At 40.7% G+C, this 25,182-nt stretch overlaps 1 protein-coding gene across 2 annotated transcripts in view; it reads right to left on the bottom strand.

The window, feature by feature from the left end:
- The window catches only part of Csmd1 (CUB and Sushi multiple domains 1), a 1,398,492-nt gene that overhangs the window by 1,111,037 nt on the left and 262,273 nt on the right, over positions 1-25,182 (bottom strand). For both annotated transcript variants that reach the window (XM_057752269.1, XM_057752268.1), the window contains exon 2: positions 16,530-16,746. In XM_057752269.1, coding sequence (XP_057608252.1) covers positions 16,530-16,746 — 217 coding nt within the window. The remainder of the gene's footprint in view (positions 1-16,529; positions 16,747-25,182) is intronic.

Raw genomic sequence — 25,182 nt, 5'->3', positions numbered from 1 at the left:
ACGACAATTGTATATCGATTATCTAGAAGTGATGGTGCGACAAAACAAAGCCTTTCTTCTTTAAGTTGTGTAGGCCATGGTGTTTTATTACAGCAACAGAACAGTAACTAATACTCGCAAGTGTTACTTGGTTTGCATAAGTAGAGGTGCTGAATTTTTCCAGGATTGCATTCTATTTGCATCTATATAGCTGGACGCATACGTGTGCACTCACATACACATACTCTCTCACACACATCCATGCACCTCTCAATGGAATCTTATTTCTCTTCTGTTAAAAAATAACAACATGTCACTTGTTTAAATACCGCCCAGTTACTGTGAATTAGAAGATGGTGGACTGTGTGCAGGTATGTCATATGGAGATGCTACTGGTTGTATTTGAAGGATACAACAGCCATGCAACCAGTGCTTCCAGGGTTCTGTCTTCCCTGGGAGATATTGTTCTAGAAGGTGAGATACAGAGCTATCATTGCTTAGCCCCATGCTGACACGAGAAAAACCTGAAGAGAACTCAGTGAAGTTTCAGGGTTTTGACCATGCATCTACGTTTGCTGTGTCTGCAAGCCAAGCTTTCTGTACTCCTCCCCAAGCCTGAGAACACCTGGCTCAGACTGGAGTTCAGGCCAATCCATCTGAGGATGGATTTTAGTCTTTCCTTTTGCCAGGTGACTTCAGCAAGCCGTTCCTGACAGCCCTTAATGACTTATACACAACCAAAGCCAGTTTTCTGTCAAACGACCTCAGTAAATCACTCACAAGCGAAAAAATTAGATAACTGAATGCCAATTTGGTTCCCCAGCTGACTGCTCCCACTCACTCCCCACTTTGGGGCCACATAAAGAATTAGATTTATTAAGAAAATGGTCCAGTACTGATGTCATTTGGAAGGCAAAGTCCTGGCCAATGCAATAAAACCACCTTCAGTCACCTGCATCTCTGCTCATAACTTAGCACCGAGCATGTTTCTTTTGCATTCCAGACTTGAACTGCCAGGAGTCCTTAGTAAAACAAGGCAAAGACAGATCATAAAGGCACTGCATGCAAAATTACCACGAATAATTAATAATCAATAGAGTATAGAGTCCAAGGGTTTTCTGGTAAACTGGGATGAGCACTAACAGAGGGACATTAAGAGCAACACACATGAGAGTGATGGTTTTGTAAAGGGAATATATGCCATTGAGAGAGGCTAATTAGGGAAACAAAATGCTACCCAAGGTCAGGAAGGATGCTGCGCTATTAGCATATGGGGCAAAGACTAGTTGTGGCATCACAAGGGATGTACACCACTAAACAGAATGTCAGCATGACCCAGACCTGCAGAAAATCCTCTCTGGGGCAATGTTCTGACCCTTAGCAGGCAACATTGGGGAAAGAGAAGTCTACAGATAGGGGACTGGATTCAAGTCAGATTGCCTAGTGCATCAGCAAGCCAGCAGCAACAGCTTTCTCTTTGAGCCTCACTCAATAACCCAATTTCAACAATGGTAGTGTTATAGCCTGAGAACTGCGAAAGGATGGAACACGGAAAGCCACTAAAGCCCAGAGAAAGAATACACAGAAGTACTGTGACCACTAGGAGAAGTTGAGCTGGCTATGGGTATGGATACACAGTCACGCATACTCTTGACAGTTCTTCAGGCAATCCTGTCCTCAAAACACTCGGTTGGACTGGAGAGCTTCTCACCTACAAGTTTCTCATCAAACCCAATAGTTTAAGACATATGCTTACAATTTAAAATACATAAATAATATGAAAAATAAGTCAAAATTTAGCCTTTTAGTCTTATAAGGAAACTGCAAACTACAAAATGTATTACTAATTTTCTATGATTTATCTGAAACACAGTCATACTTAGAGCACAAAGCAATTTAACCTGCAAATTGTGGCTGGTGGACTTTAATGATTTCACACTTATTTTCAGATAAGAAAGATTTCCTGTTTGTATCCGATCCACAAACCCATATAATCTATTAGTGACTCCATAACTCCATGACATGAAATAAATGGGGCACGATAAAAGGAAAAGGCAATTACCTATTTCAAGTCTATTATCACTGCCAAATTCCCATTACAAAGAGGGAAACAACAGTAAATAAATGTGTGCACACGAACACACAAAAATGCACACACATACATGCACATAGACTCAAAACCACCCAAACAGGCACCTAAGTACTCACAAACAGATAAACATTCACACAGACATATATGCATACACCACACTTGCACACACATAGAATTACATATGCATGCACACACATCTCATGCATTTACATATACACACAGACTCACACAGGCAAACATACTCACATACACACACATATACATGCACATATACAGACACCCACACATACACTACATGTGCATACATATACACAAACAGACTCATGCATGCTAATGCATATATACATTCAGGCACTTATACAGATACACATAAATATGCGTGCATGCACATACACAGACAAAGACATACATTAATACACACACACACACACACACACATATATATATATATATATATATACACATACACAGAGAGACACATATACACACCACACTGTTTATAAACCAGAGAACATAACACACCGAAGACACATCCTTCGGTATGGATTCACGTGACATTTCACCCAGAAGAGGTGGGTGGTTCTCAAGCACCTAACACTCAGTAAGTAGCTGGGTTCTCTTTGTATCTTGGATACAGACAAGCACTTGAACAACAGATTGTGAAACAAGCAGTCAAATTTTATGACACAGGAGTTCCCCATAACTTGTTTGATGATTTTCAATTTGAAATTAAAAATCACACACGCAGTCATCATCCACTGCCTGAGGGCCACCTCAAAGTCACTCTTCACTCTACAAGCTCGGGAAATTAAATCAAATCAAGTACTGCATGCAAAGTCCTTCTTAAAAGCAGTGTCAGTGAGCAGCTTCTATCTGTCACAGTCCTTCATTAATTCCATAACACCACACTGAGTGGCCAAGAATATAATGATAGAAGAAAATCCATTTCAGTATAAGCATCTTCACAGTGATACCAGACCTGCTTTCATTTTGTTCCTGTCAACTTAAAATGGCCACAGCCTTCTAACAGGTCTCCTTCTCAGATAGGTTTCTCTCCACAGTAACTGTAGTGGGTAAACCATAACCCATTCATATTTGTACATAAAAATGAAGATTGATAATCGAGACACAAACATTTTTAAATCATTGGATTTTAAGAAATCGTCCATTCGGGCTGAGGAGATGGTCAGCAGTAAAGAACACTTATGTTCTTGCAGAGGACTGGGTTTCAGTTCCCAGTGTGTGCATAGTGGTTGACAACTATCTGTGACTTCAGTGATGGAGGGTCTAGTGTCTCTTCTGATCTTCAGGGAACCACACACATGCGGTGTACACAGATACACACAAAAACACACAGAGTAACATATACCTAGCTGAAGAATCATCCCATTGGTTCACTAATTTGTACCACATATTGTGAGAAAAGAATCTCAGCTGAACAGTCTTGAACGTTCTCATCCTTCAGCCTAAATCCTACAAGCCTTCCCAGAAGTCACCCATCTTGTTTCTGCTAATTATAATAAACTACAAATCAAATAATCTAATCATACTTTCTTTTCATTTACAGCTTCAGGCTCCACACACGAGACTCACGGCATGAAGAGTGATACCTTGTCATCCTTCACTCACACGAGTGCTCCTCTTAAGTGAAAACCCTATACCAACCCAGCTCAACAGCTTCTGCTCTTCTATATGTGAAACTCTTTAGTGCAGACTGAGCATGCTCAGAGGCTCCCTTCTGTCATCTTTAGGTCACTTTGAGCATGCTCAGAGGCCATTCTTTCTTCCTGAGGTCATCTTTACCATGCAACCAGAACATGTTTAGGTGAGTTTTTGTTTAGATTCATAACAGAGGCCAGACATGCTTCAAAATGTTACTTTCTCTCACATTAATCCTTTGGACATGTTTTAATGACCTGGAGTAATTGTTTCCTGAAGTATGGCCTCTTCCCATCCAGAACCTTCTCTTTAACCCCGGTTTTGTCAGCAATGTGCCCACCGCAAGCCTACTTTCTTTATGATTATCTACAAGCCTCCTAGCCTCTCTTTATAAAATCCATGGGATTGCTTGTCCACAGCAGTCATGGCCTCCCATTTTCTTCTCCCCTTATGCAACCAAAGTATCCTTATCTCTGACTGTCGGGCTTTGCACTCGCCAACCCGGGAACCAGTGGCATTTGGTGACATTCTGGAGGTTTTGCTAACATTTGCTTCTGAAGAACTCTGCCTGTCAAGTGTGGTGGCAGAACTGGCAAATCACAGAACAGCTGCACTTCCAGGACACTGTCACCTCATGGGCAAAAAATACTTTTGGCTGGAGACGAGTCATCTCTCGTACTCATCATTTCGAAGGACACTAAGGAAAAAAACATTCTTTCTTGCATTCCAATAGGATATGACTTTTGAAAACTGACCAGGGCTTTGGTTTATTAAAGGGAAACATAAAGACAGAGAATAAAGCATCTAACTCTACTGAATGTATAAAGGACATCTCAGAACTCCAGAGTACACTGACAGAAAGAGGCTCATTTCATGACCAGCTAGGTTCATCTGTCACTTATCAAACATTGAAGGGCAGCCGTGGACATGTTTCCATAGCGTCAGCAAGAATTCCTGTCTATCTTCTATTACATTGAGGATGAAAAGCAATAAGGACAAATTCATTTACAACGTCTGAGTTTGTTCATTTTCTGGTTATTATTTTCGATTGACTTTTAAATGGCAATTTGTTTTAACCTTCTATATTAGTAATACATGCTTTCTAAAGAAATGTTAAAACTACCTTTATTTTTGCCTGATAAGTTCCTTCAAGATTACTTCCATCTTTCAAAAATATTTATTCATTAGTTTTTAATTGTGGAAATCATAGGTAATGTGGCTCTAATTAAATTTTTAAGGAGCTTTGGAGTATCTTCCTGAAGCCCCTGTAAGTTCAGACCAGGCTGTGACCTAGCAATACTTAGTGCTACTTAGCCGTTTCATTTGGATCAACATTTTTTATTCTGGATAATCAGTTTTTTTCTTTATTCTCTCTCTCTCTCTCTCTCTCTCTCTCTCTCTCTCTCTCGATACTGAGTGTGTTATTCTACAATGTGGGTATATTTCCCTTGAGCATTAGCAGAGAAGCAGAAGTGGGGTCAGGAAGGCCCCTTGCATTTCCTCAGCGGAACCTTGGCTTTGCTTCAGCTCGGGATTGCACATTTCTACATTTCTGCAATTGTCCATGTATGTCCTTCCTGCCAGATCATTCTCACACTCAGCATCGTCCTCTCTTCTCCCTGGCTGAAAGGCTTTGGATGTTTCAAGAGTTTCAAAGCCAGAAGCAATACCTGGGAAGGAGTTAAAATTCTCGGCTAGATTTCAGACAAGCATTATTGTAGCTCAACTACTAGACAGGCAATGTGGCTTTGTTTCAAAGCTGAAGGTAAATAGTATCACTCTCTTTCTACACTCTTAATACATCCTAAGTGTTCCCAAATACATTTCCAACTTCACGGCACAGAGGAAATATTGCAGGATCACGTATCTTACCTTACCTTAATGCATGGCTTATTATACACAAAAGACATGGTGGGGAATAGACGTGGCAGGCTAGAATAAATTCCTCACAAAAGGAGACACAATAACAAATCCATATTTTTGTAGCAGAGACTTTACTGACTGCACTAATACCATGTTGAAATTAAAATAATAAAATCCTGTTTCAGAAGGGATTTGCCTATTCACCCCTCTGCTCAGCCATTCTTTCCCAATTGGGACAAGAGACAAATACTAAATGAGAAAATCCTTATTTGAATCATTCTGTTCTTTCATTCTGGATTTAGTTCATATGAAATAAAACAAAATTTCCCCACACATTAACTGAAGATATAGAGTGAGAGAACAACTGTATACCTACGTTACTCATCTTAAAAACAATTTTATATTTTAATGCTCGTTGAAAACATTGTCATAAGGACAAGGCTATAAACATGTGCAAAATAAATTCAATTCAGTGAATACATCAGGGTTTATGGATGCTTATCCTCAGAACCTATGCGCACTTCTGAGTGAACACTTTATGGCCATGAGACCATTAATCCAGGCCTTGGCTCACAAGGTGGGATGGGGTGCATGGGAAAAGTCCCTCGCAGGGTCATGTGTTTGAACACCTGGTCCCCAGCTGGTGGCACTATTCGGGAAGGTTATGTGACCTTCGTGAGAGAGAACCTTGCAAAAGGAGGTACATCCCCCCGGATAGGCTTGGAGAATTTATAGCCACCCCACTTCCTTCTCTCACTCCATTTCCTGTGTCTGGAGAGATGTGATCAGCGTGCCTCCTTAACCTGCTGCCAAGCCAATTTCACCATTGGAAGGATAAGCCAGAATAATTTTTCTTCCATAAGTCACTGCTGCTCATGGTGTTCTTCCACAGCAGCAGAAAGTGGCTACTACACAGAGTGACTACTGGAGAGGAGGAAAGGTGGCATAGGACCCAGAGGGACAGCCTCTTCCTCATGGAAGTGACAGTCAGAGGTGTGACTCACAGCTCTTACGTGCAGCTGCCTTCCTCACTGCTGCCTGGATGCAATCTGTCCCACCTTCCAGAGCACAGACATAGACATACCATGATACTTACATGAAGGGTCTGGAACTACGACTTTCCTGATATTTTATATTTTAGTATCCCTCCTATTTTGACTCACTAAGAGGCTCTTGGTAATCCCTGTCATAATAATGAAAACATTCCCATCATTTGATACACAATAATTAATTGAAGGAACATAATTGTTTTGAATTAAACAGCCTCCTAAGAAAGTGAAGTCAATATCATTTATTGCTACACATTATTACACAATTGCTTGTGTGCAGACTCAGTAGAATTTGAACATAAACACACAGAGTTAACTGTCTAAACTGAATGAAGGAAGAAAAAGCTAAAAGAATAGTCACACACCCCACTTCAAAAGCAAGAGAAAGAAAAAAAAACCACAAATAGAAAATATGGAGCTAAGAAAAGAAGTGAATGAAACATAAAATGTACAATTGGGAAAATAGCAAAGCCAATGTCTGTTACTGAACAATAAAGAAAACTTAGAAACTATTGCCTAGAAAAAAAAATGCAGGAAATGTCAGTCTGAAGCTTCAAAAAGAGATGAGTATCAGCATTGGTACAAAAAAAGATGGTCTCAGTATTTTTCCTAAAACTCCCCAAGTACCAACACAGACTCCATAGGCCTCCAAGAAGACCTAAAATAATGTCAAAATGACGCTGTAGTAACATCCTTGCAAATGGATGCTAAGTGGATGGGTGTCCTGAAAAATATTATTTTCCAAAACTGACACAAAAAAATTGAAAGTCATAAAAGCCCTAAATCAACCAATTACACTAAATTTACTTTCCCATAGTTCCCAAAATGCAACTCCAGACAGAGGCCGTTGTCTGTTGAATTTTACCAATGGTAGACACACGAATTCTTCATAAACTACAACACATGACATCCAACTACACCATAAAAAGTGAGCCCTATGACCAAATAAACACAATCTATAGAATAAACTTAATATTAGGAAAAAGGAAGAAAACATATATATTTAAAATGATACATAAAGAGCTTTTGACAGCATCAATCATTTGCTCTCAGTGAAATTCCAGTACAGAAAAGAGGAGAGATTCATCAGTAGGAAGTAACTATAAAATAATTAATGAGGAGATGATCAACAGCAAGAAGGGTGGGAAGAGGTCTCATGGCCAGGGAATCATAGACAAAGTGAGCAGATACAGTCAGGAAATTTTCAACAAGAGTCCAGGGAAGTCAAACCAGAGCTTCAGCCTTGCTGAGTCAGGTTCTGTTATGGATAGATCATTTAATGCTAACCAGAGAGCAGAAAGTCCCATGGGACTCTGCATGTCAAAGCTGCCACTCAGGGAGCTGCCAGCTAGAGTCTGAGAATCTTTCTGATGTGCTCCTGCCACTGTGACTGGTGTTCAGCCTGATCTGCAGGACACAGGAGCAGGAAGAACAACTCCTGGGTGGTTTGTGTCAGCACTGAGCCCTCTGTGGAGAGCATTACCATGGGGACACTGAGAGATGGACAGGGAACCATGGCTGCCTTATCTGGCTGGGGAAAGGACCAGCTGAAGGTATGATCTTCACTCTTCCCCATGGTGATGGTAGCAAGGGGAGATGCTCAACTTTACCTTCTCTGTGTAGCAGAGCACATGGCAATATGACCGGGCAGTGTCATGGCAAAAGCACCAAGGAGGCAATACATAGAAGGGAAAAAGAACGCCTCTGTGTGAATCCAGGACTATGTTCAAAATCAATCCCAGCTACCTTGCAAAGAACTGCTTTCTAGAATTAATTGAATTTACAAAGGTCACAGGACACACAGTTAGCATAAATACTTAAATTATAGAGCGCTTGAAATTATGAACCACATATGAAAACAACCGGGAAATTGGACTTTGATATTATTAAAATAATTCAGTCAAATAACTGGTATTCTGAATATTTGGAAATTATTCAGAAACCCAAAATTGAAGAGAAGATAAAAACACTTTGCTGCAAATGATACCTGGCCAATAGTGTACAGAAAGATTTAACACTGTTACCCATCATGGCTGTGTAAATTAAAACCACAGGAAAAGAACACTCCACTCTGAACTATCTAAAATTCCGGAGACTGGGCATAGCATACATTCAATGACTAAGTATCCTGGCTTCCTCATTACAAGTGGGATGAAGAATGGTACAAGCCTTTGGGAAACAGGCTAGTTACTGCTTCAAGGACCAACATGATCTTTCTGTCCTATATATCCCATGATTAGATATAAATCGTCGCCAAGGATGACTTAAACAGTGTAGGTTTGTGTGAAATGATAACACATTACATGCATATTGCAAAGGTTATAATGAAACCCAATGTGCTGAACAATTAATATGCATTAATAAGAAGCAGCCAGTATAAGAACTGAATACAAATGACAATAGGAATGCCATTTGTGGTGGATGAAACCAAGTAGAAAAAATTAAATCAGGTGTTCATTAAGCATAAAAAATAAATGTGACCTAGCCCTATGAGGATAAAAAAAAAGCAAAGACAAAGCAAAGTAAAGATTGCCAGTGGAGGAAATAAAGGCATGAATGTATCATTTCAGCTTTTATTTGCATAGCTGGCCATACATTCATTTTTGCTTTATCTTTTCTTTTTATCTCTCCTCTTCCTCTTCTCTTCTTTCCTCTCCTCTTAGCTCCTCCCCCTTTCTTTCCTCCTTTCCCCTCCTCCTTTTCCTCCCTTCCTCTCTTCCTCACTTCTTTCTTTCCATCTGCTCTTCCTCCGTTCATTCCATCTTCTCTCCATTCCTATCTTTGATAGAATGTTACCATATAGCTCAAATTGGTTCCAAACTCTACTTTTCCTGCCTGGGCCTCCATAATGATGGATTACAAGGATGTACTACTACATCTGACATATGAATTGATTTATAATAATTCTAAACAATACTATTCAATCTATAAGATCAGAAATGCATCCATTGCCTTGAAAGAAAATAAAAAAAACAGGTGGGCTATAAGGGTACATAAGGAGATTCTGTTAGTAAGAGAAGTATCAGGCTAATGATGCTAATGCTTCATGGTTGTATTAAAAAATTGCAAGACATACTTTTCAATTTTTTACTAATTATAATGTTCTACTAATTATAATGTTAAAATGTGAAGATTACAACTCAAAGATTAATTTGCCAACTAAATTTTCAAAATTATTACCTGTGTAAAGAAATCAAGAAGTCATTTCATGCGTTTTCAGAATTGTTAACACTTCCATCAGGAACCTGTGGGAAGTGTTGTTGTGTTCAGAGGAGAGTCCATGGGTTGAAGTTAAAATTCGGGAAGCCTCAACCTTTAGGAGGTTGCATTAAAAGATTTTATGAAGTCACTGATGTCTATAACTCCATCTTCTTCTTACTATTCATCTGTTTTTCTTTTCATTTTACCCTCTAACTCACCCTTTTATACTAAACATGTACTAGAGGAAGTCATATAATTGCATATACATGTATTATAAATGCTTGTGTATATATATATATTATATGTATATAATACATACATGTATCACACTGACTTGTAAAAGAATTACAGATGTTGGCTACATAATAGATGGAGTTACATGTTATTCAAACATGCCTGTGCACCTATGTTTTCTAGTCTTTGGAGTTGGAGATTTGGAGTGAAAAAAGTTATTAATAAAATATATGAAAATCTTTGCACCAATGCAATGGTAAAGAAAGGTCAACAGGAACAAACTAAGGGCACAGAGCCAAGGAAGTCAAGCACCTAGACATGGCAGAGGAGAGAAGGCAGGCAAGGTTAGAACTGAGGAAATTCACTCAAGGGAGGCCCTTTGTCTCACCCAGGTGCACTCTTCAGACCAATGCAGAAATCCTGAAGGTCTCATTGGCTGAACTCTATTCCCCTAGCCAAGGGCACGTTTCTGAGAGCATGTTATTCTTTCGGATGCTCAGAATTAAGCCAGGAGAGACATAGCTAAAGGGAAACTGAGCTAGGCATCTTCTTCCCTTTCTACTTTAGTATATTCAAATACAGAGTGTAGCATATCTCCGTATAAAGGGAAGGGCAGGTGTGTTTTTATGGGAAAAACAGAATTGTTTCATATTTTAAATTTAAAAATGTATGACTTAAGAGTGGACAAATAATAATCTTTGTATCTACCATTTATTTCTTTACAACTGTTTTTTAATTATTCAATGAAAATTGAAAATTCCCATGCTCACAGTATTCTCAGCCTCAGGTACATGGGAAAAGGTAGAAATTGACTTTGTCAATCAATGTTCAAAATGAGGGGAGGCAAAAGATGAATCTTAGAAAACAAAAAAAATAATTCAACTAGAAATATGGTCATCCACATAAAACTCCTTCAAAATCCAGGATATCCATTTATAGCTCTTATAGCTTATTAATATGGATAGTTTCCCAGTAAGCTATTTTAACAAACTATTTTTACAGATCCCCTAACTTGAAGAATAAAAGTCAATTAATGCCATTCTGACTTTTTGACACTTTCTCTTCCTTTTTCCCAGAAACCAAGGACTAAAAAATATGATAATTTTACTGCCTTTTGAAAGAGAATTTAAAAGCACTTCTTGAAGAACTTTCACTATGCCTGAAGCTGTGGACAGTCTGTTGTGAAATATTACTTTAACTAGGCAAAGATGTGTTACTTCTGTTTATGCTGCATTTGTTTCATTTTGTAAAGATGTGTTGTTATTCCACCTTGCTGTCTTAAGCCACCTGATTGGTCTAATAAAACGCTGAATGATCAATAGCTAGGCAGTAGAGGGATGGGCAGTGGTTGTGGGCAGAGAGAATTAGTAGGCAGAGCAGAAGAAAAGAGAGAACAAGGAAGAAAGAGAGGCAGACTTCCCCAGGCCAGCCACTCAGCTTCCAGACTGACAGACACAGAGAAAGCAGTGACAGCCCTGTCATTCACAGCTTTCTCTCAATATTTTTGACAATTTATGGCAGATAATACTGTGCCCTGGGAGGATGGTCCTACACACTGTAGGTAATTTATCAGTGCTGCTGATTTCTCCTGCCAGATTCCAGTAAACTCCTCCACCAAACTACGATGATCAGAACTGTGTTAGACTTTACCACATACCTTGTGGGGCATGTGTAGAAAAGGAAATAAAGAGGGGAAAAGGAAAGGAGCAGAGAAGGAAAGCATGGGAAGAGAAGGATGGATGCACCTGGGCTGCATAATCAGATATTACTTCAAGAAAAAAATTGAATACATAAATATATGTACATATATTTAGTTAAAATTCAACTTGCTATATCTTACAATTACTGGGTAGAAAGATGGCAAAAATATTATATATATGTCTAAGCCAGAATTTCATACATCTCTGGCATAGTTGTCTTTGTCCTATCCCAAGCAGTTGAATATGCCATCATTCCCAGATTTATGTGATTCTGGGGACTGCACAGAAGAATCATATACCACTAGGGAACACTCTGCCAACTGAGTTTCGTCCCTAGCTCCCAGCAATGATTAGGTGACTGTGAGCTGCAGGCTGGAGGGGACTTGAAGTTGAGAGACAGCTTGGCTATCAGGAGCTCTGCAGCTGTTACCTCCAGGGGTTCCCAGGCCTGTCATTCTGGGCTGCTTCACCCTGTAATCTCCTGACATGCAGATCATCCCCTTCAGTTCATGACCTTGCAGCTGGTCAAGAGTGACAGGTGTCAGGGTCTACATCTGGGGTTAGACTGAGGCCAGCATCTTCCAGCAGCATCCACAACAGCTCAAATCATGGCTACCCAAGCGTTAATCAAGGCATCAGTCACCAGTCCAGCTAAAAATAGTGTGATACTCTGATTTTTATCTGACTGTTGGTTTACCAATTGCTCCCTCAAGACCTCGTAATGACAATGGGGCATGAAGACAGAAGTTCTGCCAAGCTGTATCACTAATATAATGTCCTCATTGTGTAGTTGAACCCTTTCCAGGCCCTTGAACCTCCATCCTCTCACGCTATCATCTGTATAGCCAGAACTAGCAGGATTCTCAGTGATTAATATACTCGGGCATGCCGTCCCAGGTTTGAATAATTAGAAAAACTGTGATATTTTAACAACGTGAATTCAAGATTTTCTATCCTAATGTTCCAACACTCATTTTCCTCTCTCATTATTATAATCATTGCAGAAAAATCAGGGTTAATCTTCCATGAGGTAGAGAGGGCAAAGGAGTTTAAATACTGTGACTGTTTCACTTGGTTTCATAAAGCAGTGACTACTTTATTCTCTCCTACTTTGTAGTCCAGTTGTTCTTTAAAGGTTCCGTTGGATGTCTGTCCAACTCCTGATATTTGTTATAGCTTAAAACTGGCAAGGAGAAACACAGCACCAATGTTATAATTTAAAAACAGTTGTGTGAGAGAGACTCTATGTGACAAAACTCACATGAAAGGCTTTATTAGGGGATGGGAATGGGGAAAGGGACAAGTGGAAAGGCACAAAGGCCTGCCTGCTTCTTTGGAAGAGTGTCAAGAAAGAGGAACTAGCTAGCTAGAAGAGCTAGCATTTAAAGAGGGCTTAGCGCATGCACACAAAGACTACTCAGTAACAATTCACGGACACAGAGTACATAGTGATGTGGCAGTCTAGGACCCTGGGCTGGCCAGGTATCTGCCTGAATGCTGACAACACTTGTGCACAAGGGATGTTATTATTGGTTATATCTGAGGACCCTGGCAGTGCAGGGTAGTGTAATGTCAGAAATACTAGCAAGCACATGCACAGGGAGTGGCTCTGGTTGGTGACATAGGTCCATAATGTCAGGCCAGCAGCATGCCTGAATGCTAACAATATTACTATGAAATAATGTTTGAAAATCAACAACAAACTTCAATTGTTTTCAGATTTGGGACAAATCAATACTTCTTCAAAGTCAGAGAGCCCATTCTAGGTGCCAGTTCCCATGGGCAACAGTATCCCTGGGCCCACAAAAAAGAAGGCCACTCACTTCACTTTGCTTTACCTCAACAGAGACCCGAATGAGTTCCTCTAACCAAACACTGTAGATCAGAATCACCCTACAAGGATTTCCAAGCCATTTAGAGATTGACACCACTCAGCGCAGGAGAATGCCTTCCAAGGTCATCTGGCTGGACTGAGGGATTTGTGTTGCACTTGGAAAGGGAGAAAACTGTGCTAAGCCCACAAACCTGTGGAGGTCAGAGGTCAGTTTGTGGGAATCTGTTCTTGCCTTCTACCATGAGGGTTCCAGAGACTGAACTTAGGCCACCAGGTTTAGAGGCAAGCATCTTTACTCACAGAGGCATCCTGATGGCCCTAACACTTTAAAGATATTTTGTGATACTTTTTAGATGTAGTAAAATATGTATTCCTGAGTTTTATTCCAATTACAGGGAAACTGATAACTCCAAGCTGAAAACCCTGCATTTTCTGCATTGGAGAAAAAATATATACCTAAAGTTTATCCAGAAAAATATCCATGTTATAAACAAAGAAAAGAAGCTTCCTTTGTTCTTTAGAACAAAGAGTTCTAAATGCTTAAGAAAACAACTGTTAGGTTTTAGTCAGAGCATATTTGGAGCAAATGCAAATGGTCTTTGTACAGCTTTAAGTGCTAGTGGCTAATTGTCTTTGAGACATAAACACATGGTACAAAGGAGAAAGAGTAGTATTGGTTCCAGGAATCCCCCCCCTCAACTAATAATAATTTGGTACTCTTTTTAACCATCTTGCCCGTCAACTGTGACTGAATAATGAAAGAGAAGCCCTCTCTCCTTTGTTTTCTCTGAGATGCTCATGGTCCTATTCCTAATGGGTAACAGGCATGTGGATAACAATGAGCAGCTCCAGAGGACGATGGCCTTTAATGTATTTGGCCAGTTTATGTTTTGATACCTAGAGGAATCTTCAAAGGGTCTATACAGAGGCCTCTAGGTGTGGACTGGAAGGAAGAAATAAGCTATGAAGTCTTAAGACAGAAACAGCATGTAGCCTTCAGAACATGCTCAGGTGCAAGTGTGACCCCTGGGCAGCTCCGATTCCAGGCAACATTAAGATGCTGAGTCACTGTAGGGCATAGTCTCCTTTTCTCCCTCACCCCTAGCCCCACTGAAAATACCCCTGAGGGGAAGGACTATGGCAATAGTGCATGGGACCTCATCGATAATTACTCAGGTCCTGAGCTTAGACATCTAATTGTGTACCACCACTTCATGGAGTCCCACTGTAAAATGCAAGAAGCCTAATTATTTCAATATCAGTATTCCCCTTATCAATCCTGTTACAACAGTGAGTAGAGCAAGAAAACTATTCTAGACTTTATTAACATAAAACGATATCAATATCACTACAAGAACCTAAGAGGATAACAAATTGTTGAAAACTGTGAAACATGTATCAATAAAATTAACACATGGAACAGATTTCATATATGTAAAGGAAATATAGAAAGATAGTAAAAGAAGGAAAATAGAAATATATCTGAGTAATATTGAATAAGCATTGTCATGGAAACAGTAGGAAATAATTTTCTCACAGTCCTGTGTGCTGATCTTTGAATAACCGTCAGCCCCCAATTCCTCTTCTCCTAAGTGACCCTGATATCAAGCTCTAACTCTGCTCTTCCAACACGCTAACAGGTGCAACACATGCAGCTTATAGACAAGCGAACAGCTAATATTGAAGAGTGAAGAGTGGACATCAGGACATTTCACATCCAGTGAATTAGGACTGTGCACACAGATACTGTGCCTACACTTCCAGTGACAGGACCATGCATTCTAAGGAAGAGAAAGAAAGTTCATCTAACCCATTAAAAAATGGGGACAGCCACTGTACTGTCTATGACAAAATTTTAAAAAATGTTTTTAAAGGCAGAGAACTGATATCTCCAATTGCTCATAAAAAGTAGAAGACAAACCATGCCTGAAAACAGCATACAAAGTATATTCAAAAGTAATTGTGTTAAACATGTTAAATGTAAAATATAAATCTCTCTACTGGCTACACAGAAAAATTCCAATGAGAGCTGCTTGGATTCCACAAAGATATGGATAAGTTGTCTAAAGTGGATAGGTGTCTCTGCTGGCTGTGATATCAATACTATCTCATTTACATCAGCAGCCTCAATCTTTCTGCTTACTGTCTGTCATGCTATAAAAGCCCAGGTAGTGAACACAGTCCAATTACTGGAGAACATGAAACCAGGAGGGTAAAGGATTTGTTATTCTTAAGTATATATATATTACTCTGTTGGCGGGGGCTGGAAGCATAGCTTGGAAGCAGAGTCCTTACCTAGTATATAAGAGATCCTGGTTTGATCACAGCACAGCAATAAAAAGTATGCAATAGATATTTCCTAAACAAAGTTAGGAACAATCTGACTGTTTTCCATAGGGGTATCATCTTTCCTTTACCAATTGAAAATTGATTGTATGCTATTTTTTGACTAATGGAAAATGTAATATAAAAATCATACCAGTAAATATGTTTCCTTGTGGTAGAGATCACACATGAAAAATAAACAATGTAATAAATAGAAATGAGGATTGTCTCAACCAAGATTTCCCAGAATTCAGTACTGCTGAGAGTCCTCAATGACCCTGCCTCTCCCAGTGGAGAGGCTGCTTTCTTGCTGTCTCAGTTTAGCCTTGCATTTCATTTTTTGATTTCTCTTTTCATTCTAAATTACCTTGACAATATTGCTGAGCAGATCACGAGCAATTTGAAAATTGTATTCAATAACAAGTTTACCCGCTAGGAATATATGCTCATCATGTGACATAGACATAGTCTTCGATGTTTCCTTATAGTAGATTATATTTTTGGTATATAAGCATAAATATAATTATAAATATCTTTCAGACTGCAGTAAACAGTTATGGCAGTCTCTATGATAGAAAAACTTAGCACTTTACCTCACTTTCAAGTTCCCTTGTTGGGGCTGCCCATCGTACACCGATAAGATGTCGAAATCCTCCTCTAGGGCGAAGGTGTGGAAGGACAGCTGTATCCTGTTGCGTTCCCCAGTGATAATGATCCAGGTGCAGTTGGCATAGTTAGGATAACCATGAGGAAAGCCGGGGCTCTCAATGGTGCCATTGGGTCCCTGGACCAGGCCACCACAGTTCTGACCTGTGTAGGTAGGAAAAAAAATGGTGTGTTAGCTTGTTATTAATCATCAACCTATAGTTGTAAGAATATCCCTGTCATTTTCATCAAAACTAGAATGATATATTATGGTGCTTTCTACATGAATATTAAAGACTAATTTTTATCATAGGTCAAGGATAGCATAAGAATAACAGAAGATGAAATGGAAGAGAATTATAGAACCACATTTGGGAACTCACACCAGATATTCAGCTTCAATTTTGGACAGGGGAACACATTTTCTACCAATGATCTGCAGAGAATGCTGAAATCCCTTTGTCCATTAGGGATTAGATGGACAAAGACTTTGAGTTACAGATAAAATCAACATTCTTAATGTTACTGTAATGCACTCAGGTTCCAAACAGCTAAATGACTTTGGTATGTGGTAGCAGGGTTAGGAAGCGCCATGGTTAACCTTGCCAGAATGGACATGAGCCTGTTCTGTGTTAACAAAAGTGTTTTAAAGAGAAGGATGCAAGACTGTAGAATTTATATGCTTGAAAATAGAGGGCATGAACCAAGCTTGTTTAAGATGAAAATAGTGGCAAGGCACAGGAAAGAACACCAGGATATTCCCCACCAATAGTATATTCCTTATATAGGTGAACATCCTGCATGGAGGAAGGAACATACCTTATCCGAGTGGTAGAGTTACTAAAGAACATCTTTGGAAATGTAGCGGTGCAGAGAACACCCATACCTTCCCAGGTAGATCAGACACCATCCTATGTTTCATAAATCCTGCTTTCAATATCCCTCTCAGGGAAGACAGAGATGACAATGTCATTCAAGAGGGATTTGATGATGAGAAAATGTTTGGTGTCATGCACTTCCCCCTAAACAAGACTAGGAAGAGGGGTAAGAGCAGGAGAGGCACTGAAGGACTGTTTGCCCTTTGCCTCTGTTTCCCAGGAGTGTTTGTGTGGGATTGTACGTGTTGCTGCTTCTACCTCAGGGACTCTCTTTTTTTTTTTTGTTAGAAAAATATATATTTCTTTTTTTTTTGGTTTTTTTTTTAATTCTTTTTTAATTAAAATTTCCAACTGCTCCCCGTTTCCCATTTCCCTCCCCCTCCTCCCACACATTGCCCCCTCCCCCCACTCCCCTCCCCCATCCCCACTCCTCTTCTCCTCCCCCCAGTCCATTCCCCCTCCCTCTCGATACTGAAGAGCAGTCCAAATTCCCTGCCCTACAGGAAGACCAAGGTCCTCCCACTTCCATCCAGGCCCAGGAAGGTGAGCATCCAAACAGGCTAAGCTCCCACAAAGCCAGTTCATGTATTAGGATCAAAACCTAGTGCCATTGCCCTTGGCTTCTCATCAGCCTTCATTGTCCGCCATGTTCAGAGAGTCCAGTTTCAACCCATGCTTATTCAGAGGGACTCTCTTGATATGTTCATATTCCTGACCTAGTTCCATGCACCAATCCTGACTTCAATGAACTGCAGTCAGGCTTTCTTTGAGGACCCAGCTTCTAGAAAGATCTTCCCTGGAAGATTAGTAACAGCTGCAAGTGCAGTCCTCTGATCCCCTTTCTCATTAGACATCCAGAAGTCCCTTTCTTTCCATTCCTGACCTAATATCTCTCCCTGCTGCTCTGGTCATTTCTTCCTCATCTTGGATCGCCTGTTGAGATCCTCCCTCCACGTCTCCCCCTACATCACAGCTTCACCTTGACATGCCTTCAGTGAAAATTTCCTTAGTCCTCATATGATTGCAGTTTTTCCTCTGCCCATTTACCTTGAAAAAAATCCATCTGACTGAAAAACCTAAAAGTCAGATGAATCAGTGGAAAAGGGTGGCCACCAGTGTGTGGCAAGGCCAACTGCTCTCTCTGGTCCTCTGATCTGGGTCCCAATGTAGAAGGGTATAAAATACTCCTTTTTAATTAATTTCAGCAACTAATTGGTTTGGAGACAGCCATGGGGATGATTTCTAGATTCTTTGCAGCCTTTGCTTCCATCTCAATTGGACTATTTCCCAACAACATGTTGTGCATCCTTAAATGTTTCCACACTAGGAATGTGGTGGAAGTTTCCAAGGAACCTGGGTTGCTCTGATTACTCCATGTTGTGTAAGTATTTGAATACAAGTATTATCCCAGCTCTCTTTGTTGTACTGCAAACAGTGAATTATTTCCAACTACATTGTAGACTTACAAATCACCATAGTAGGTCTCAGTGAGCTCAAATCTTTCTTGGTAATATTATCAAATGATTGTAGGAGTTTGCTCAATCTTAAAAAAAAAAGATTTAATGAAAGGGATTTATGAGTTTAAAACCAAAGAACTAATAAGAAGCCCATTTTCCACTAAATTTAAATCTAACAATAATACTGTAACAAGTGGATATTAAAACTGTGGGGATTTGAAAGGGCTTTAAAGGAAACACCTTTTCTGGTTTATCTAGCAATTCTAATTCATGGTAAATCAGAAAAAGTGAAGACTTGATTATAAATTGGAGAAAAGAAAAAAGAAATTTAACAGAAAATGTCAGCAGGAACGTAGTCACTGTTAGACACCCATCATGTTGCACCAGGTTACCAGACAGTAGGAAAGAACATTCAGTCTGCCTTCAGGGTACCAATTAGTATGGTGCATTTTGCAGGGTGAGCTGTGTTTGATCAGTAGACAGACCTTTCCACGGACTCTGTCGGAAACTTCAAGAACAACTCAAGAGTTTTCAACAGAGAGACAATCATCCCTGCTGTACTTTGTAATCAACCGACAGGTTTTCAAAGTCCCCATTCATTCCAAAAATGGACTGTAGTTTAGTGGTGCAAGCTAAGACTATCCAGGGAGATCTTGGGAAAGAAACCTGGAGATCGTGTACTCTCACTATGATGTAGGATTGGAATATTACAGTCGTTAAAATGGATTTGATTGATTGCAGTTAAGACAAGGTGCCAGCATAACATCAGGAAAAAAATCTCAACACCCTCCCCATTATAAATCCTAGAGTTAAAATAAAGTCAATCAATGCTTTGCACTGGCAACAGGATGGACTTGTCAGAGCTGGTAAGAAGATGGGATTGTCAACTAGATGTCTAACTGGGAAAACATAAACAATGACTCCAGTCCCACAAGATATACAAGCTCAATCCCAGATGAATTGGGGGCATACACATCAAATAATAATGTTTCCAAAAGGCAGCAATGTAAAAATAAGTTGCCATAACTCTGCATTGTATAATATGAAGTACAAAAACTAACCATCATAAAAATGACTGGAAAAGATAGCCAGAAAAGGAAGATATTTGCAGTCCCTATTTGTAACAGTTGCTATATGAAGAAAATCGCAAATGGAACACATTCACGGGTTAGTAAGAATGGGGCAATGGTATAGACACACAAGCCATCTCTAGATCATGCTTCCTAAGGACAGAGACAATGTGACCTGCCTCATGCTCCTTCCTTCATACCATTCCCGGCATGGTAGAATGTATCTCTGCAAACAATGAGACAAAATAAGCCCTCCCTACCTACCATCTTCTATATATTGCTCTGATATTGCCCTCCTTGCTCCCTTACACACATTGCTCCTATAGCCATCCCCCTCCACATGGTTTCAGTCAGTTATCTTCTTTTGGGAAAGAAATAAGCACAGAACATTGGTGCTGAGGACGGGATACGTGTGCTATAGGGCTTGGGTGCTGGCTTAGGGATTAATGTAGAAGCATTTGGAGCTCTAGATTAGAGAAATCCTCAATTACAGTAAAAAAGAGCTCAGCCGCCATTGAAATGCTAGTTCATAACGCCACAGTGCAGACAGAGTAGAAGACAGACTCACACGGTTTGTAGGCATGGGGCATATGAGGGCTAGGGGAAGAGGGGTTCTACCAGGAACTGGCTTAGAGGCCATTTGTGTTCTGTTTTATTAGACAATATGGGTGCATTCTGCATGTTCTCAGAAACTGAGACTGAATTATAAAGAAGCATAATAATTCATGTTATAAAAATTATTTCAAGATACTGCAGCATTCGAGTTGTTGAACGGTTACCACTCTCTGCTCTTGGTCAAGTTTCAAATAAGACAGACCAGCGAGTGGAACAGAAAAGTCTGAGAACTTGTTCAATATGGTGGAAAGGGGTATGAGTGAGTCTAAAGCTGAAGTTCAAGAGGGTGTAGAAAAAGTGCCTGTCATGAAACCAAGGGGGAAGCTCAGACTTCACATGAAGACAATTGGAAGAGTGCTTTGAGGAACTGTCATGGATTCGGGTTAGTAAAAATGCCAGACTATTTTGAAGGAGAGTTTGGACTGAGATTATCACCAAACTGGTTCCCCTCTCAAAACAGCCACTGATGGAAACAGTTCTCTAGATTCAGACACCATAGGCCTCCACAGGCCCCCACAGGCATCCACAGGCTCCCACAGGCCCCCATAAGCTCCCACAGGCCCCCGAAGGCCCCCACAAGCTCCCCACAGGTACCCACAGGTCCCCATAGGCTGCCACAAGCCCTCACAGGCCCCCACAAGCCATTAAAGCTGTGGTACAGGTGGGGCAGGATACTTCTTGAGTTGGGCACCCACGATACTAGGCACACCAAATGAATGAATGATAGGGTCTTGGAGGCTTGAATGGGGGCTCCAGAAAGCTCCAGAGGCTGAGCTATGAATGGCAGAGTTGGATTCCTTGCAAAGTACTGAAAAGGTATTATATGAAGTAGCAAAGATGACTCATAAGTCAGAAATAAAATTTACTTATTGTCCCAATACCAAAGGTAATGAGTGTTGTCACGTGACTATGGGACTGTCTTTCCTAGCATCCTGGTGCCCAAACCAAAGGAGGGAGATCAATTTGTTTCTGAAGAATTTGTCATCCTGTGATGCCCACTGAGCCAGTGACGTGGTAAGTGAGGCTGTGATGCCCCTGTATCAGGACAGTGTCTGAGGCTGGTTCCTGGGCTTTGGGGTCCAAGAAGAGCAAGCCAGAGCTGCGAAGTCAGGAGCCCGCAGTCAGAACTGGAATCTGCACTGCATACTCTATTATACCATGTATAGACGGCTCCCATGCTAGAAGGTAAAGAAAAAAGTTTTATCTCTTCTGGCGGGAGATAAAACTCAGTGGGTCCTGGAACAACTCCCTGTTTCGAAAACCATCAGCCAAAGAGAGCTGTGGCACCATCATGCTGAGATGCCCAGGCCTCTGCTTGGAATGCAGTGGCATTTGGTCTGTTCCTCTCTGGAACCCTTGTCTCTGCTTTTCAGAATGTAATAATGCACACCTTTCTTTTCCCAGCATTAGGGATTTGCAATAGTGACTCATCTATAATGTATTCTGGCTCACTTTAGCTTTGTTGAATAAAGGAAGTGCACAGGCATGAAGGCTCCCTTGGGCGCCAGGTGTATCTCTGCTACCTCATTTCTGTGCCTGGTTCCCAATCTTACAGAGGAGAAAGGTGAAAACAGTGGTTCAGTATTCCTAAGTCAGAACCTGGAAGTTTTGTCTGATTTAATTATCTCATAAACTTTGAAGTCGGAAACAGGGCAGCCTTGATTCGTGAATTATATTCACTTTTATTTGGATAATGTTTTATGATAAGAAGATCTGCTATGTAAAGCCCCCCTTTGAGAGTAGATATCTGACCAATAAGTATCCGCTAACATAGAATTTGGTTGAGCAATTTCAGAAAGACATAGTTCACAATGGTTAGCATTTAGAAAGCGGCAGGAAATGTCACCCCATGTTAAATGCTACTAACACGTGTGAAAAGGTATGAACAGAGCCATCTAAAACAACCAGGACATAACAGACTAGGTAGAGTTGTGACTGATTGAACCTGGAGTTCATATGAATGAAACAGAATGAGGCACAGAACTGAAGGAGGTGGCCGGTAATAATCACCAACAAGTGTTCGTGTTTGAGACAAGCCTGGGTTATCATACAGGGTAGATTTAAACTGGCAGTTCAAGAGGAAGGGAGAACACAAACATCTATTACTCTCAAAGCTATTCCATCCATTGCAGACATCCATTCTGTAAAAATTTTAATGTATGTTTTTCACGTCCTATATAAATTGAAATGCACATGGGAACTTTTCTTTCAATCACATATTGACCTCCAGAGTTTGTGTGTATGTGTGTGAGAGAGGAGAGAGACAGAGAGAGACAGAGACAGAGAGACAGAGAGAGGAGTAGTGGTAGTATTAGTAGCCAGTCTGCTCCATATACCTGTGGTCTGAATGTAAGACCACAACTGCCCACTGTCATTACAGGTTTCTTCAAATAGTCAAGAATGCTAAACAGCCCATTGAAATTTCAAATGAATTTTTTATTTTCTTAATTGACTAAAGGTCAGAATAGACTTCTAAGTGGCTAAAGAATCTTAAACTTCAAAGAATCTCCCATTTCAGTAAAGGAACAAGGCTCCACTGAATTTGGAAGCTGCAAGCAAACCAGGCCTGCATTGACCTCAGTATTACCTTCTGCAGGTTCTTAGACTATGCGGGTCTAGGACAGAAAATTAATTGTAGATGGGTACTGACTTGGTCGCCTTTCACAGGACTTTGACTATGGGATTTCACATTTAGGCACTGTGCAGGAACAAGTTTAAAGGGTACAGTATTTGTGTGTATCAAGGACAGTTGAATGTCAGTCACTGCAGTCAAGAGCCCTTGACCACTTGGTTGGGTTTTAATCCCAACACTTGAGGGAGATTTAGCTCTTCAGAACCCAGTGAAGAGCAAAGTGTACAGGAACTAACAAGACCACTCAGGCAGCCCTGCCCCTGTGAAATAACAAGGGATAAGCTTGAATGGCTCCTATGGGGAGGCGGTGATTGTCAGAGGGCTGGGGAAACACAAAGAGAGTCATCTGTCTTCCTCACCTGAGCTTGGTTCTTGTAGCCACATGCAGGCCTTTTCTGCACAGGTTCATACGAGCCAGCCAGCTTGCTCCCCACTCAAGTCCTTTGTACTCACTAAGCCAGCTCTCCCACGTGCTTGTCCCGTAGACTACCCTTACTTGATACCTAGTCCAGCAGCAAATCAGTTTGTCTCAACTCACAACTCAACCAGCAGTCCATTCCACCAAATACCACAGCACCCAAGTTCCTATTTCATTTCCTTCCCACATCTTCATGTTTGTTCATCGCTGGTTGTTCGATAACTAATACAAAGCCTTGTGAAGAATGAAAACTCTGTCCAGTTTGCCTACCTTCCTGTTTGCAGTCCATGGAGGCTCAGGAGGAGCTGGGCTGTATTTGGAGAGTGATAGGTGGTAGCATTGGTCCAGCAAAAATCCACATACAGAATAAAGAGGATACAAGGGAGCTTCCCATTTCCTACAACCAGGTGACTAGATAAACGTGAAGAATAAAAGTGTCATCATCCACCATCCCAAACAGAGCTCTCCTCTATTCTCAGCCTCATTTGACAACTATTAGCAGCAGAACCATGGATAATTTCAAGTGTTCCCTGCTTTAGGTGAACTCAAGTTCATCTCTGTGTCTTGGCATTTTTATTCTGCATTCTGGAAGGAGGCCATGACCTAGGACAAGACAGACCCAGAACCAAATGTCTGTTTCCCTCTCTGTTGCCCCTGGGGAGGGGCTCCCCTCTCTGCCACAGCTGGATGTTTCCACTGTGGAGATATTGCTATTCCAGTGATGTTTAAGTCACCCTGTGTGTTTCCACTTCAAAGAGGCAAAGAAGACAACTACCCTAGTGCGCTCACCAGGAAGCTCTTTCTTTCACAGAACTCAAATGAGATTTGTTTCTAGCACACCGTGATGATCAATGAGCATACCTCTTCTACAGACCTGCCTCGGTGTTCATGCAAGGGTAATGGGGATGATATAGTCTGCCTAACTGCTGCAGTTGGAGACACAGCTGACTGCATTAAAGCAGAGGATGGAAGGAGAACAGGTTCTATTATCTTATTGTAGGAAGGGTAATCAGCTGGAGAGTCTCCTCAGGTTTGGAGTTTCCAAGGAATGGCCTTGACCTTCATGAGGTTCCATCTGGTATCCTTCAAATATCCAGATAATGCTTCTACCTGGAAAGAGACCTGGTAAGCACCCCTGTACCTTTTAACCTCTCTATTGCCTTTTAGGTTCTGGATTGCAATGACCATTGCAAGAGTTCCTGACCTGAAAGATCTTGAACTTCAATAATGCTTGCCACTAATAAGAACAAACAGAATCAAAACAACAAGAAAAATCACCTTTTAATCCAGGATTGCCAGGCTTCAAACCCATGCCTTTGTCTAAAACCAACAGAAACTTCCATCTATAGTCCGGAATATGGGCTACAGACTTTCCTGAAGTCTGTGCTGTGGGACACACCACAGACATTGTAAGCCTCTCTGTCCAAGATAATAGAGGCCATACAGTGATGTGATATTACAAGATAGCTATTTTCTAATGAAAGAGCCAAGCATCAACCACACTACTGTGAACCAGAAGATTAATGGAGTT

This window comes from Chionomys nivalis, chromosome 20 (genome assembly GCF_950005125.1).
Source record: "Chionomys nivalis chromosome 20, mChiNiv1.1, whole genome shotgun sequence".
Lineage (NCBI taxonomy): Eukaryota > Metazoa > Chordata > Mammalia > Rodentia > Cricetidae > Chionomys > Chionomys nivalis.
The sequence above is the reverse complement of the archived record's forward strand: the minus strand, read 5'-3'. Positions and strand labels throughout refer to the sequence as shown.